The sequence below is a fragment of the Festucalex cinctus genome, chromosome 21 (genome assembly GCF_051991245.1).
Source record: "Festucalex cinctus isolate MCC-2025b chromosome 21, RoL_Fcin_1.0, whole genome shotgun sequence".
NCBI classification, from domain to species: Eukaryota; Metazoa; Chordata; class Actinopteri; order Syngnathiformes; family Syngnathidae; genus Festucalex; species Festucalex cinctus.
Window position 1 is genome coordinate 8,869,572 of NC_135431.1, and position 16,927 is coordinate 8,886,498.

General features: G+C 42.0%; 1 protein-coding gene across 7 annotated transcripts in view; it reads right to left on the reverse strand.

The window, feature by feature from the left end:
- The window catches only part of sash1a (SAM and SH3 domain containing 1a), a 143,546-nt gene extending 129,439 nt beyond the window's left edge, over positions 1 to 14,107 (reverse strand). For all 7 annotated transcript variants that reach the window (XM_077509883.1, XM_077509880.1, XM_077509879.1 and 4 more), the window contains exon 1: positions 12,978 to 14,107. In XM_077509883.1, coding sequence (XP_077366009.1) covers positions 12,978 to 13,469 — 492 coding nt within the window. In that variant the 5' untranslated portion in view covers positions 13,470 to 14,107. The remainder of the gene's footprint in view (positions 1 to 12,977) is intronic.
- Positions 14,108 to 16,927: the final 2,820 nt, after the last annotated feature.

Genomic DNA, 16,927 nt, shown 5'->3' on the forward strand with positions numbered 1-16,927 from the left:
TAAACAAAGCTAAAGAACAAGTTACAAAGGAGGCAGTGAACACTGTATGACATTATTGATAAAAGCAGAAAACAGAGTTATGCAATCACATTTTTGAAAAACTGAAACTAAGGACAAGGTATCTTTGGTTGACATGAATATTCTAGATTCTTGTTTCGATGCCAGATCTATTCCGATGCCTTTCCCGACTGAAAGGTTTATTATAACCCAAACGTGTTTTTGTCTGGCCCCTTCTTCTCATGCCCTCGCAACAAACGTTCATATCCAATTGCTCATAATAACCCTCTATTGTTCAAACGTTTCCACACGTAAAAATGAGTAAGCACTTCAGGCGTAATCCTCTTAAAGCAAACCGATCATTAGAACTCTAAGTCACTGGGGCGGTTGCGTAAGTCAACATCGCGTCAGGTCAGACGAAACCTTGCAAAATGTTTACCCGTGATCGTGACCATCACAGTCACCCGGTAAATTATAGGTGACATGTCCGCTCACAGTGTAACGTGATCTCTCATACTCAATCGAGGTCACTGAAAAAGTCGAACGTGTGCTTTGCAGTCCACCCGATCTTGATAAACTCTTAAATCAGGTCACTTGTATCTTAAGGCACGACTGCAGCAACACCAGAGAGAAGACAATGCCATTTCCCCCCCGCTCTCGGAAATCTAAATTCTGAGGCAGAATTGTGGGGTGCTATTAAAGTAAACAGGGCTTGGTTTGGCACAAGCTGATTTGGTGACATGACAATTGCGGGTTCTTCGTGATTGATGGAAGGACGACGAAGTGAAGCGCGAGGAGAGAGGACCTCTCGGCCAATCAAGATCACGACCTTAGATGGAAGCTGGAAAGTGCTGTATCTATATATAGTCATCTTCTTTCGATCTCCTAAGGCCTGGTCGTCTTGAACTAGTGCTACACAGCATGTCCAAGTTCATAAGAACTTAATAACAGTGCATGTTGCAGCTTGACCAGACGTGTCTTGGCAGAAGCCGCGGGGACTCTAAACCCCTGCCGCTGTTCCTGATGTTGTGTTCTGAGTTTTTTTTTGTTTTTTTTTCTCCTGCAGGCGAAGCACACGCAGCTCTTCTCCGTCACTGCGTGCAGCAGTTAACGCCTAATGAATAGAACGATTAAGTCTAGCATGCAGCCAGGTCAAACGGCAGCAATTAGTGCGATGAACTTTAACCTTTCCTACTGTGGGTGTCGAGATGGATCGGCTAATGGTTTGTTTGACTCTGGCGGTGGACCGACTGGATGGAACTACATTGGTCAGTTTAAGACATTTTTTTCTTTCACAAACAAATAAAATTACATTTTTATTAAGGGGTGTCAAAATTAGTGCGTTAATTTTGAGTTAATTTAATGTTTCTTTCATGCCCCAATTTTTAAAAATATATATTTTCATATATTTGTAGAAACAAAGTGTATTTTACAATTTTAAAAATGTGCAAAATTTCACCAGTTACTTCATATTAAAGATTAGATCATTAACTGCCATTGACGGAAAAAGACGCCAATGTCAATTTTTTTTGCTGGACTGCCAGTGAATGTGTTACTATGAAAACAAAAATGCACTGAGCTGTCACCAATGTCCCACACATGCAATTATGCCATCTAGTGGCAGAAAAATGACAACACAAATCAATATCACACTCGTTTTCTACTGTACATCTTTATAATTTTAACTCAATTTTATGAATGATTATGAAACTACTGTATGAATGACTAAAAGATGCAAACATATTTCTATTAGTTTATTTTTTTCCACTTAAGAGTATGAAAACAGAAAAAAATATTTTATTGTACATTTTCAACAGATGTAAAATTTGCAATTGATCATGAGTTGACTACTGAAGTCATACGGTTAATTCCGATTAAAACATTTGCTCGCCTGACACCCCTAATTTTTATATTCACTATATCAGAACAATGTGAAAGGTGACCCAGTTCGAGAGCCAATTTTTTCCCTTTAAACTCAATCACCAGATTGACAGTTTATAGTATTTCATATACGGTACTGCAGTACTTGAGAGACAATGAGCAGTCATTGGGTCAGTTTTTTTTGCTTCCCGCATCCCTGAATGTTTTCAACCTCGGATTTCACATGATAAAATATGAAGTTCACATTATCTCACAGCATAATAGATCACCTGAAATAATTTTGAGTGGAGCAAAATTAAAAAATGTGAAATACTGGCTTTTATATGACATCACGTGCAATCGTCAGCATGCGGGAGTGCGCTGTGCATGGGCGTGTCGGAGGAATGCAACAACTGCCCACGTAATTAGAGTTCACATTCAGGTATGCAGAGCCAGAGGGAGGCGGACAGGCAGACACTCAGCAGGTTCCGTACGGCTTCATCTCCTGCCAGGAACGCTGACAGTAAAAGCACTCGGGTAGCGACGTCGACGCCGGTGTGGTCTCCCGGATCAACCTTTTCAACCAGGCCCCGCCCTCATACTTTGGAAATGGGCCAATTACGCTTAAGGGAAGAGGTGTTGAATGTTGGCGTGCCTCGCAGCCAGCTGACAGCGTTTTGGAGACGACGTAATTATATGCACGCTACGTGTCTGTCTCACACTCATGCTTGGCTTAAGCACGGGTGGGTAACTTAATGCAAGTGCTGAGCGATTAATCAATATTAATCCCGATAAGAAAACAGACGAGAGGAGAATCATTTTTCCATAAATAGGTTAGTGCTGAGGGAAAAATGTCAACCCTTTAGTAGACATAGATGATAATTTTCTGACTTGTTAAGTAGCCATAGTATAGCGCCAACAAATAGCAATAGCAAAGAAAATCGAACATCAACTAAGTGTCGGTCATGAAGTTTTCTGGGGGAAACCCTGAAACTGTAAATAAATACTATATAATAATTAGGGATGTAACAATATCAAAACATCACGATACGATATTATCACGATATAAAGGTCATGATACGATAATTATCACGATATTGTGGGGGCCTTGCCGATATTTAAAAAATCACAAGATTGTAAAAAAAGAGAGCTCATACTAAAAAAAAAAAAAAAAAAAGCACAATACTGTGCTTTTGTACATAACAGACATGCATATAAACCACCTACAATCTCTAATAACAATATTGCGACACTTAATTGGTAATGCAAGCACACATTGATTGCTTCACAAGCAAATTAGGTTCCCCTTCATCTGACAATTAGCATAGATTTTAAACATAGAAGGCCAAAACATCCCTAATGGAAATTAATTTGCACTAATAAACTAGCCACTAGAGGGTGCTAGAACTGCACAAATGGAAATCAACATGACTTAACAAATGTGTTCCTTTTAAATATTGTGAACATAACGAAGACAATATTGTGGCAATTTTAATATCACGATATTGCCCTTATCGTGACATCCCTAATAATAATACTGCTACTTGTTATGACGGTTAAGTTTTATTATTTTATTTTGTTTAACCAGCAACAGAAGTGAAATAATTTTAACATAAACAAAGCCTAACTTTACAAGTCAGTGTTTAAAAACTACAGACTGACGTGAGCCAAACAATTGCACTCGCTCGTCAAGTTTTAACGACCCCTTAAAGAAGAACTCCTAAACTAAACTAAAAAAAAAATCCGATACAAACTTCCAGGTAATGGTGGAGATTTACGCGGGTTTGCCTGAGCGTGGTGCTTCTCGGGGAAATACTCAAACGGCATCTTCCTCTGGAAAAAGAGGATTACAGTCTGGAAACAAGGCTTTAAGAAGGAAATGCCGACAATGTGCTTGGTCAGGATTTTTTTTTTTTCCTTCTGTTTCGGAAGGCCAAAGTTCCGCTTGTGAAAGGGGAGCTTACAAGTGGAGAGCGTTTACATATGTAATGCCTGCAAGAGCTCCGGAAACGGGTTATAAGTAAATCAGATGAAAAAATAAAAATAAAATGGAAATGTGAGCCAAGTATTATGTAAAACATAACTGTCACTGTCAATTCTTTGAATTAGCATTTTGTCATTTAATTCACATTTAGGGATGTTATGCTACTACATACCGGACTAATGGTGAAATTGTGTGTATGAGAGGCAAGGCCATCATATTAGTTATTTTTGTCTTGAATTAAAGGACTGCTATTCTGGACAAAATGTCCACTCAGAGCAAGCAATTATTCATGAGAATGGTGTCTAATTAACCCACAGTATGAAATATTTCTAAGCTCAAGGATCAAATCCTTTTGTCTGAGCCCTCAACAGCGTGATATAACCTTGGATAAGCAGTTGTGGTTTAACCTTTGTCTTAATGGAAAAATTACTTTTGAGCATTAATTAATAGGGGGAAAAACACCAGATGCCATTTTAATCAACACCACACAAAACTCACAAGGAGCTTAAACTGTTTTTTTTTTTAAATGGCAATATGGCAAAAACATTTGTTGTTTAAATATGCTAGTTTCTATGGCGACTGTTTGATCCAAACACCTGCAGTATGCGTGCGTGTTTGTGACCTCCCTGCTCGGAGATATGCGGGACTCAGAGGCAATTATGACCACACTCGAGGTCACAAGACCCCTCAAGGCGCCGCAGAATAACGAATACAGTACAAAAAAGAAAATCAGTTTCTATTTATAAAAGATCATTCTCCAGAGTAATCAGAGTAACGAGCGCGCAGAGTCTGAGTGGTAGAAAGTGAAAGCATGCGCTGATGTGTTGATTCGCTCGCTTGTCTGCAATCTGCATTGTGACACCGGCAGATGCTCGCTCACACCTGCTTTGCTTGTCACTTTTGCTCCCTTTGGGGGCGGAGACTCGGACTGGAACGTCTTCGTTTGACATGTTCAAAGGCCGCGGCAAGGTCGACGGTAAAAACGAAACGAAAAGGACTGAGGAACTATGGCTGGGTGAAACTCTTGGCCTGATTAGGGCTGAAATGATAAATTGAATAACTCAAATTTCTACCTTGAAGCATCACAGTGATTATTTTTCCACATGTACTTACTGCAAAATCTCTCACCGTACTATAAACATCCAAATCTACATTCTTCTTCGACGACACCCACGTCACTCACCAGGCTCGGCCCCGCCTTTTAAAGCCACACACAATCAAAGTCACAGATACTAAAACGTGTAGAACGTATGGATGATGACAACAATAATATCTGGCCCTCACATGTTCATGTTGCTTGATAATACGTACTTTTCCACAAAAAATCAGCCAATCAAGATGGGTGGTTAACAATCAACAGCAAAAGATAAAGACAAGTCGTAGATTTTCCTAAAATTTTACACTACTGTATACATCTAGTTTCAATGTTGCCCTACATTCTGCAAATCTTCACTGGAAAGTTTGGCAGAATGACGTACAAAACCCCCCAATGAATTACCATACCATTAAAGTGCTGCTTTTTTGTGGGGGAGTAAACATTGTTCCTGGTAACAGGGAGACCATTTTTCCATTGGGGTTTGTGGTTGGTGAACCAACAGTACATGCAGTCGCCTGAGGTTCACATATGAATATTTTAAGTGGCGTATAAAGCGAATGTTACGAGTTTGGGGAAACCGTTGCCACCTGTAGAACAAAAACTATTCACAGGTAACAGTGATGGACAACAAAAAAAGTGATTGAAAATTCAAACGTGTATGCTATTCATCCGTTTTTAAAGCGGTGCATGCAGCCATTCATTCCTTCATGTTAAACACGCTCACACACACACACTGCGGTTATGTGGACAGGCTGTCTGGAATCCTTGAATCCTTATTGAACACTTAGTTAACACAACTGAGGAAATTGTTTATGCTGCAACATGCATTGTCTTTTTTGTGGGTCCGCTCATAGTAGCGATGTCTCGTAAATTTCATGCAAAACTGTTTTTTATTTGTTACGACAATAATAATGCCAACGAATGCTTGGGCCGTAAAAAAAAAACATTTAAAACATGTTCTCTATATGGGGGTGTCACCACACGTATTGTATTTTTAAAAGCTTGTGACATACAATACGTAATCGCTCTCATGCTGTTTAAGGACATTTCAGCGACATTTATACAGCCATGTGTATAAATTTGCACCCCCATCTCTTATCATGTCTATGACTCATATGACTGAAATGGGAGAATGCACAGCAAATTGTAAACTTGAGGCCTGTGAAATGTCATCCCCCGCTAACCGGATTCACATGTCCGAAGACTCTGAGTCACCTGATCATGTGAAAAACAGAGCAAGCACCTCTCACCCTGTGTTTTTTTTTCCACGCAGAGTAGGCCAGCTGCAAACACACTATATGTAAGTTTTCCCACATTTTACATGCTCTCTAGAGATGTTTGGTTTCTTCAGACGGAAAACAAACTCAAAGTCGGTATGAAGATTATTTTTTTTTTTAATCATTCAAAATGAGAATTGTTAGCGACTCTCCGTAATGTGTCAAATTCATGACATTTATTTTCACTTCACATGGAACTACAGTAAATCAGTTCAGTTGACCAGCAGGGTCAAGCACCAAGCATAAGGTTAGGGTTTAAAGTTCAGCGTGATAACCATCAGACCCCTGCACTCGCACTGGTTCGACAAAGCTCTTAACAAGGGTGCATGTCATTAGTGCCTCACAAAAGGCTTTTAAGAGGCCCTAAACTTGGTTTGTTTAAAGCAGAGTCCCTTAAGTGAGTGGATGTACTTCTTTTAGCATGACCGGTCACTTTGTAGTGGTCCATATAACCCAAGTCCAGTGGAATGGCACTATTATTAGGACTCGAATGGCTTTGTTATTCTTCCAACAAATTAACTGCCTTTTTTTTTTTTCAACATACCGAAAAACTCACCAATTGTTGCAAGCATGCATCCTGGTGAAAGTCAATGTATTGACCTCCAAAATTTCACTCAGTAGGAAAGTTTGGAGGGGGGAAAAGTATTTTAAAAGCATTAACTTCCTGCTGAAGAAGAAAACAGGTCACTTTGCTAATTGACTTTCTCCATCCATGCATTACAATAGAGTAGTGGTCCTTGGCTTTCTTTATGACTTCCCCCTTTATATGACTTCAGGGTTGCACGTTTAAAAAAAAACCTTAATAAAGACTAAGCAAACAGTGCTTTCAGCAGAATGTTGGAAGGGGGAAAAAACAGACAGTGAGGCTGTTGTGAACCATTTTCCCATTCCCCTTCGTGGCCACGTGCCAGCTGTATACTTTGTGTTAAAGTATGGCGAGGAATATTTGCCAAAGCGTTTCAGCTAAATTTAACGCTTCACTGGAATATTTAACTGTAGTAACAGAACATATATGCAAATTCCTCCCTATTTTTGCAACTGGTGAAAGAAATAGTGCTCTACGTGGTCTGGGAAGATGACTTTCCCTTCAACATGTCAAATGCTTTTTAAAAACAGGAAAATGTGTTAAAGGGTAAAACGGCTGACATCACACTAAAAGTCTTGGCAGTTGCCCAGCAGAGCCTGAGGGTCCTCAACGACTGCTAGTGAAGGAAGAAGAAAAAAAATGCCATATTCAAAGAAATATTAATATCCTGATTGGTCAGAATGCAAGGCTTTTTATCAAGATAGAAATGTGTCTTAATTGCCTTTCAGTCTCAACTAGTTAACGTCTAAAGACACCCAACATCAACTACGGGAAAACTGAGTTACATTCACGCCGAGGATGTATGGCAGCAAGCAGCATTCGATTGTATCTGATTAATACAACAATGGCATGGAAACAAGTCAATGACAAACGTTTACATGCAGTCAATATTCAGGTTAAGGTCAAAATTCCAGTTTTTGAAACATTGGGGATAACCCATTAGCATGAGTTAAGACAACGTTACTCCAGTTGTATACTCTGGCCTTTGAAAACCCAAATATTACCAATATTCGGCTTTTTAAAGGGTTACTGAATGCATGAAAACATACTCAATGGGGTATATGCCACGGAAGAGTCTGGACTGTTTTTGCACATGTTTGGTTCGGTTTGCGACGTGTGGGCTGCGTCAAAATACTTGTGCTTCCGACTTTGGCATTACCCCCCATAACGCGCACATTTCGACTATTCATGGCAGAGCTCACTCCAACACCAACTAATATCCAAACAGACATGCAACCGATGCACGTCATATCGCCAACTAGTGGCCTGGCATGCGTGCTACAGCGTTCCCGCAGGAAGCAATGGAGATCAGTTGGGCAACATCTGCACATGAAAAGAAACCGTCGTCGACACCAACGCACCCCGACAAGCGCCGCTTCCTTTTTTCAATGAGGCTTGGCAGGAGATTAAAAGGCCGCTTTTTCTTTAGATGTACGCGCGGCAGGAACATGACATCAATGTTGTGCGCGTGGGTCAGATAAAGGACACGAGGCGACTTCCCTTCATCAGCACCCGGACCATTCTCCACCTTATCGCCAGCCAGAGCTTGTCTGCACAATAAACGACAAGGTGCCCATCTATTTAAAACCGCTCGCTGTCTCTCTTTACGAGACGGCCACCTCAGTCTCATCATCATCGTCATCATCATCCGTCGCCCTCGGTACAATGCTGGACAGTTGCCTTGGCTGTCTGCTTGAATGGACGGAAATTGGGTATGCAAAACAGGCGACGCGGTGAAAGGACACGCGGCTCCATCAGCCTCTTCACAAACAATGGAGAAGCCCCTGGTGTTTAGCGTCCACTTCCCTCCCAGACACACTGCACTAACAATGACGGCTTTACATGACTCAACCTGTCTGTGTGCCAATGCCAACATCAGATTTGGTGGATTTCATTACGGAACCAACAATATATCAGTTCTTCTGAACCCAGAAGCTGTGAGGCAAAAGCGATAACCATGCTGTCGTTCTTCAAAACAAAGAGGCTAAAAATGATACATTGGTATTTCAATTTGACGTTCCAAAAAGTTGTACAATCGGTAGCTGGAAACTGTTACTGGAGTTCAGTTTTAAAGAGTTTCAGTGTCTTGATCATTTGTGATCATCGCCAGTTATGTGGATAACTCAGCTGAAGTGATGTTTTTGTTAGGTTTTACGGTAGGCTGCGTTCTGAATTGTCATTAGGTTGATTATTGACAGGACTCTCGCTTGAAAACAGAGCTGACCTAGTATTTGTGAACAAAAGATTAGTGATAGACCGATGTTTTTTTTTTCCATGACCGATACCGATGATTAGTAGTCAAGGAGGCCTAACCGATATTTCAAGCCGATACTCATTTGCAGTAAAAGAGAAAATACTGGCAACAAAATTTAAAAACTAGCTTTGTTTAATAAAAGGTGTAGGGAGTTCCCAGTGTCAGCATAATCTTTTAGAAAATAAAGTGAAAATGTAAATAAATACGTAAATGAAAAGTTACCATTCTCTCACTTAGCGATAAATGTATGCTAATGGAGCTAATTTGGGCTTTTCTTAAAAGGATTCAAAAGATCTTCAGCGATATTTGTCAAAAATGCCAAATATCATAACCAATAATTGGCCCAGCTGATAATCGGTCTATCCCTACAAAAGACATGTAAAATGGATCTTCTGCGACTGGTATTATGCAGTTCAGTAAACATTGCCACATTCGATCTAACCACAACCAAGACATATGCTAGTCCCATGTAAACATAAGGTTCAGTTATCTGTGTGTGTGGTTTGGCTTCCGTTCGTCGTAAATCACAAGAATAGTTTTCAATCAGGACTGTGACTTGAGTCAGTCTGAAAGCATTTCGTGTGCCGATATTATTCTCGAATGACAGATTTAGAAGCGTACAAGTGTTTATTTACGCCGTAAGAAGTCATCCTCTCTCGCAGCAAAGTGCTCTCCGTGGCCTTGATAAGGATCATGTGTATTTATTTTACCCAGCGGAGCTCTTTCGGTGAATTGTTTGGTAATGGCTTGTCTCATAAGGCACCAATGGAGAGTATCTGGTGTGTTTTTTGTTTGTTTTTGCATGACAAAAGACGAGTCGCATTAGAAGTAAAGAAGACGTTGAGATGCAGTTGTGCTATACAATGGGCCTCCCTTGTGCCTGACATTGTGTGTCCTGTAATTGCCCTTCGCTCAGAGTCTCCTCTGCGAAAAGGATGGGGGGGCATCTCATCTTATCACAAGACCAATCACAGGCCAGTTGGTCAGAGCTCCATCAGCTGGTCACGGCTCTATCTTTCAGATTTGGGGGAGAAAAAGCACTGGGCTGGAGCCAATTCAAATCTACTGACAGAAAACCTTGACATCCCCAGAGGCCCGGTGCCAAAGCTTTGGCTGTAAATGAACGCTGCCTTCAACAAAAAAAACAAAAAACAAAATGGTAGTTGTTTGTTTCGGCCTTGGTTTGACAGATAATCCCTCACATAAATCCCGATCCTCTGTAGGATTCATTTATCCAAAGTGGCAGAAATGTATGAAGCATGCACATTTGAATCTAAGCTGGCGTCACCTTGAGAAGCTGACAAAGACAAATCGGGGTTGACCGAGTTGAGTCAACGCGTTTACAACTTCTCAAGCTGAGACATATTCAGTAGCTCTGCCCCTATACCACTTTTACGGACAGTTTTACATCATTTGATCTAGATTGCTTTCATATTAGCATAGCATCCACCTCTTTGGTATGATTCTCAACAAACTGGTGTGTTCCGTTTGTCATCAGTGTATTTCAACACTCGGATAAAAATAAAGAAGAGAAAAATTTCTAACTAGAAAAAAATCTAGTAAAGTTTGTTTGATCCGAAATTTTAAGTCAATTTAACAAAGAAGAGTTTTGAGTACATTTACCGTTTTGTTTTTTTTTAACAACGAATTGATCTGAATCAGGGTAAAGATCTAGGTACGAAAGTATCTAAAATTCATGCATGATCCATTGATAAGTAATCAAAATTTCCCATGTTAGTTCTTGTCATGGCTACTTTTCAGACCATCTAACCACTTACAACAGGCTTCCCCAATCCTGGACCTCGAGTTCCAGAGATTTTGGATGTTTCCATCCTCCTACACACCTGATTCTAAAGCTCAGGATCATGATCAGGCTTCTGCAGAGCTCGCTGATCAACTGATTTATGAATCACGTGTCCTGGACGACGGAAACATCTAAAACCTGCAGGACTACGGCCTCCGAGGACCAGGATTGGGGAAGTCTGCTCCATAAAGTTTATTCTATTCCTTCAAACTAACGACCAAACACAAGCTTCTTGGCAGTCTTAGATGGCAACAAGACATTATTGTCAGGAAGAGGAGTGGCAACCACAGATGACAATGTGTTGCACAGAGTGACGTATCAAGTCGAATGAGAGCCTGAGCTTTGAGTGACATGGCTGAGACAGGAGCAGAGAAAGATGATGAATGACAGGTGGGAAAAACAGGAAGTAGTAACCCAGGTAACCCGAGGCTGGAATGTCATTTAGGCGACTTTGGGTTGACAAAGCGACAGCCGCCACACTTTGTGTGCCTACAAGACTTCGGGCTCAGTCAGCCGCAGAAAAGAACTCCATCAAAAAGGCGCTCAAGTGGGCAACTTCAGGACCATGCTACAAAAAAAGCACTTCTCCGAGACGGTCTTAAAGACGCAGTGACTTTTCAAACAATCTCTGGGCATTTGTCTTAGAAATTTGTGAACTGACCGGAAATCAGGATGAGCGAGATGCAACAAGGCCTGACATAAACTCAGCAAAATAGCTCCAGCTTAGCCCACGAGCAACATTAGCACCATGTGGTCTATGATTTCGTTTGAAAAATGCCAAAAGATTCCACATTTGGGCTTTTTTTTAAAAGGCGCTAAGGCCTCATGCAGCTATGCTCTGACCTTCCTTTTAGCTGGGGTCTAGTTGCACAGATTGTGTGTCAAGTTCGGTTGTAAATCAACCACTTTTAAAGCAAGGCCAAGAGAAGACCATTGCGCCACACTAAAGCCTGTAGAATAGAAATAAAAGGCATCTTTGTCAGTAAATACTAGTGGCTTTATTCAGACACTTGAGCTCATAACTGGGAGCTTTTCATTTACGATCCATGACGTCAAAATGGTTGCGACTGACAATCGAAAATGTTAAATCTGTTCAATATTTAGGGTCGCAACACCGTCATGGACTCTGTGATTACAATTTGAAATGGAACGTGAGCAAATGGAGAATCATCTCAGAACTCATTCCCTACAATACAAATGACAAGGAGAAGAGTTTGCAATAGGGACAAGAATGGTTGGAAGTGGATTAATAATATAACAGTACATCTATGCCCCGCCCACTTACATCTGATAGGAAATCACAGTCATGATGAAAGCTCCTTGGGAGATCCTCTGTGTGCTTATTATTGATCTGCACTGACTGCTTTCCCATCAGTCACGGTGACAGCAGCTCGCCGGTCACGTGGGTGCAAAGCGTGGCGACACTTCAACGCGCTGACATTTACCTTAAGCCTCTTATGTGTATTTGATGTTGAGGGCAGAACGTTTGGCTGTTATCAGCCTAAAAGTCGGCATTTTTATGAGTTGGTGTTCTTGAAGCGGATGGAGTCAACCTGGCTCTTTATTTTATTTTATTTTTTTAGAGCATCATAAAGGCTGGCCTTCTATGCTGGCCTAAATATTGTCAGAAACACTAATGAATTTCTGATATTTCTTACATGAAATTGTATTAAGCAGTTTATTCTCATCATTTCGTATTTCTTGGCTGCACTATAGTTCCAGTATATGTGCATGTTAAATTATTTTGTCCAATCAGATTTCAGCCTCTATGTGTTGCCATGTCAATCTAATTTGCCTACGGAATGATTAGTGCTGGCCCAAATTTAAACTGTAGTAATGGAGACGCTTGCCCTCTGACTCAGCATTTTTTTGTTTTCATCATTTTGTTAAAAAAAAACCTAAAAAGTTTTTTTTTTTTTTATATATATATATCATTCACTCACTCACACATGGTCTCCCAGGCGGAGAAGTGAACCCACGTCAACCAGCACCGAAGGCAAGTGACGGTTCCACTCCTCTACCTGGAGCCCCAAAAGAAAACTTTTTGTATTCATGTTTTTTTTGTAATTATGACGTCATACTAGAAAAGGTGGTTGACTGTCTCCCCCCTCCTTCCTACCTTATTGGAGTAGGGCGCCCTTGCCAGATTGACGCCGTCCCTGATGAGTTTATCCCGGATCATGATCTTGAGTTTGAGCTTGGGGTAGATGACCACCTCCCTCCTGCTGTTGCCCAGGGTCAGGTTCCAGTGCGCGCCCATGTAGCCCACGCCGCGCGCCGGTTCGGTCCACGACTTGGACGCGCGCAGCTTGGACTCGTACTGGTCCACCATGTGGCCGGTGTAGACATCCGCGGAGGGCGGCATGGGCTCCAGGGTGAAGTAGAGCCCGCTCGCCGCGTCCCTCGCTTCCTCCTTGAGACGCCGCACCGCGTCGTGGATCCTGTGGCGGTGGTGCGCGACGTACACCCCGATGGCGTCCAGGTCCGGGTCGCCGATCTGCTTGCACACCTCCAGGTCGTCGTAGCCATTATCCACGAAGGCTTCCACGTACTGGGCCAACTGCAGAGTCTTGAGCCACTCGTAGACGATGACAGGTCCGTTGCTTGTCATGTTTTTTTTTTTGGGGGGGGGGGGGTGTTGTACGTAAAAAGTGGCGCTCACTTTCCTACCCGGCGCCTTGAACGCATCATGAAATCTCTTTTCGTTAGTCAATTAAAACACTACAAGGGATATGAGTGAGCACATCTCCGAGCAAAAAAAAAAAAAAAAAAAAAAAAAAAAAAGAGAGAGAGGAGGCGTTGTAATCCGCCCAGGGCGAGTTGGTGAAAGTGCGTGTGAACGCAACACCTGCTAATGTTGACACTAGATAGATCCTCACTTTGGAATCCAAACAGCCGTCCCCAACGTTCCACAAAATGGGAAATATTTCCAGAACAAGCGTTTAAAATACTCGCGACACAAGAAACAGCCACCTGCGCGCAAACGACGACAAACTGCTAACGTGGATTTGTATCGAGCGACTCCGACAAAAGCAGCCGCGGTCCACGCGTGCTCCTCCGGCGCGCACGTCACACACTCCACGCTGAAACTGCAGCCAAGAGGCAACATGCAAGCCCGACTGAATGCACGCCGCAGCTCCGCCGACGTCCACGCCCCCCTTCAAAGAAACACACGCGGATTGTGACACGTTCGCACAACTTGTGTAAAGTTCCGAGGGAGCTGCTGAATGGGGATTCGAAAGCTAAATGTCCAACCTTGGGCTTCGGTGCATTGTGTGCGCCTGTGCGGTGATTTTGTCTCGTCTCTTTCTCTCGCCCTCACAAATCCACGCTCCCTCACTCACTCATTCAAACATTTCCACACGCTCGTGTGCTCGTCACCTCAGCGCTCCCCCTATAAGGAGACAAGAAGAACTGCACTCAATATTTGTATTACAAGGAGCCATCATTATGGGGAGTTTTAAATTGCAACTGCATAGTGGTACCTTAATTCCCTTGAGTTTAATTTGTTCAGTGACCGAGCTCGTAATCCACTTTCCTCAATTAAATGAATTGAAAGGCTATTAGTCCATTGCATTCCCCGCACTTGTAAAACTAAAGAAAATAGGACTGCTTTGTATAGAAACACAAAAACAAATTGGTTTCATTTAGGGTAACTACTACTATACATACTGTATGATTCATTTTGTCATTCTGAGTCATGCATTGAATGTTATAATGAATGTTATAATACTCAGCATGCTCGGAACTGGATAATGCTAACTGATAGCATTTTTGTCATGTCTGGGGTCACGCCAGGGTTAAGTTTGAGTTCATGACCCGTTAAGTTGGGTTCATGACCATGAGGTCAAGTGTCTGTTATGTACCGATGTAACAAGTGTCTGTTTTGAACTGATGTAACGAGCCTCTAGTTTCAACTGGTTTTAGGCTATGTGATGCCAGGAATATTTAATCCCTTTACCTGGTCAACAGCCAATCAGATAATTCCATGTCAGTCCTGTTACCCACATGTCTAGCCACAACCAATCAGATCGATTCCTTGTCTACATAAGCTTCCTGAGAAGTTTGTCTTTGCCGGATTATTACTTCTGTTACCACTGTCCCTCTATGCAACTCTCTTTGTTTCTTGTCTAGTCAAGTTTGTTCCATGCCTCTCGATGTGAATAAATAGTTCAAATCTTATTTGTGTCTGCGCTTTGGGATCCAACCCCCAGCACATGACAATTTTTTTGACAATAGAAAAGTTAACAGTGACTCTGTATCACTGCTCATTGATGAACTAAGTCTTTAGTCAACAGTTATCGTTTGCCAAATAGTGTCTAGTGAGTCTATAAATATCACAAATATTGACTTAAACATCTCAGAGCACAAGTTCACCTTTCTTGGCATACTGCAGCAGCGCTCAGCAATATCTTCATTAATGCGAACAGGGTCCAAAAAGTGTGTGATGTTTGAACAAGGAACTGTCCAATCTGTCCAAACGGACGCCAAGTTGGCGAGTGCTGATGCATGCTTTATGAAATATGAGCTGACAGCTTGTTAGGCAACGGTTTGATGCAACAGCGACTGTCTCGGCTCTTGGCTGGATGAGAGTTAAAGAACATGACGGAGAACAAACATACTACTCGCAGACTTTCGGGGTAGAATATCAAACAGGAAAAATGTCAGAAACATCATCCGAGCTGGGTATGTCAAATGTTTTAAGGGAATTTCAATATTTTTCCACTGGATTTACTGGAATTAATTGCTCAACTGTCAATCAAAAAACACTATTAAGACGTGCAAAAATGGATCCAACAGAGGTAGCATCTTTCTTATTTACAAACATAACTACATATTAAATATAACCGCTTAACGCCACTGGATTATCACAGGGCTTTTCCACGCTGCAACAATGAGGCGCTCTAAAGGCGCCAGGCCAGCAGGAAGCCTCTATCCACATGCTGGATGTCAACTTGGAATTCTAAAAATATACAGTATTTTCGCTCTTCCGTCTTCCCCTGTGGGATGTGTGTGCACTCATGGCTGACAACGAGGCACTCTAAAACAGCCACATCATCCCAAAACTGAGCTCCATACTGGCTGTCAAGTGAGATTTCTTTCCGGTTTTTTTTCCCCGCATCCATACCATATTTTTCTGTGTGACAAGTGTGCACTCACGGCAGACAATGAGGCACTCTAGTGGACTATCCATAAGGAAGGGATGAAAAATGGTTTATCATTTTGAAGGTCTGCACCAGCTTAATTTTCTGCTCGCCAGAAATCCATCGAATTTCACAAGTAAGACCAGGTCGGGAACTGCCAGTGGCTCTTTCCTCCGAGCATACGACGTCTGACAAGACTTCAAAACTGCCCAGATTGAAAAGTGAGCTTTAGAATCTGTCTGAAAACGGGCTTCATTTAGGCAAAGATTAATGAGCTTGACAGAAGCGTACATGCCGTTCAATATGATTCATTATTTCTGTTCAGCTACTTAAGGACCAAACGCGCAGGTTTCCTTTCCGTTTATTAGTTAGGGTTACTTAATATAACAAAAATAAATCTAGTCATGGCATACCATAAAGAAAACGAGCCCCACTGACTACTAGCATGTGTTGGGTCTGACCGCTGAATTATGATACGAGCTCTGGTTTCCCCGTCGCTTTGACGACACGTACCGAGATTGGTTACAAGAAGCAAGAAGCGTTGCGGGAGCACAGTGACAGATGGACCGGGGGGGACTGGTGCTTCGCTCGGTGGCGGGCGGGCACATGTGGACAGTGCCAGGATGATTAAGTTTCTAGTTGGCCGCGTCGGGCCGGGCTAAGCGACCAATGGGCGCCAACGGAGACGTTGGTGGCGACATCGCCGTGTTTGGATCGCTTTAATGTGGGCATACTATGTGTGTGCGGCTGGTGCTAATTTAAAAATTCTTTGTCACTGATAGCCGACCTCTCTAATTTGTGTTTTTTTTTTTTGCCTATGTTGACCTACAGTGGATACATTTTAGCACAAAGGTACACAGTAAATTCTGTAGAGTAAATTTTACTCTAAACAGAGTCTATTTGGTCCCACTCCAAACAGAGTAAA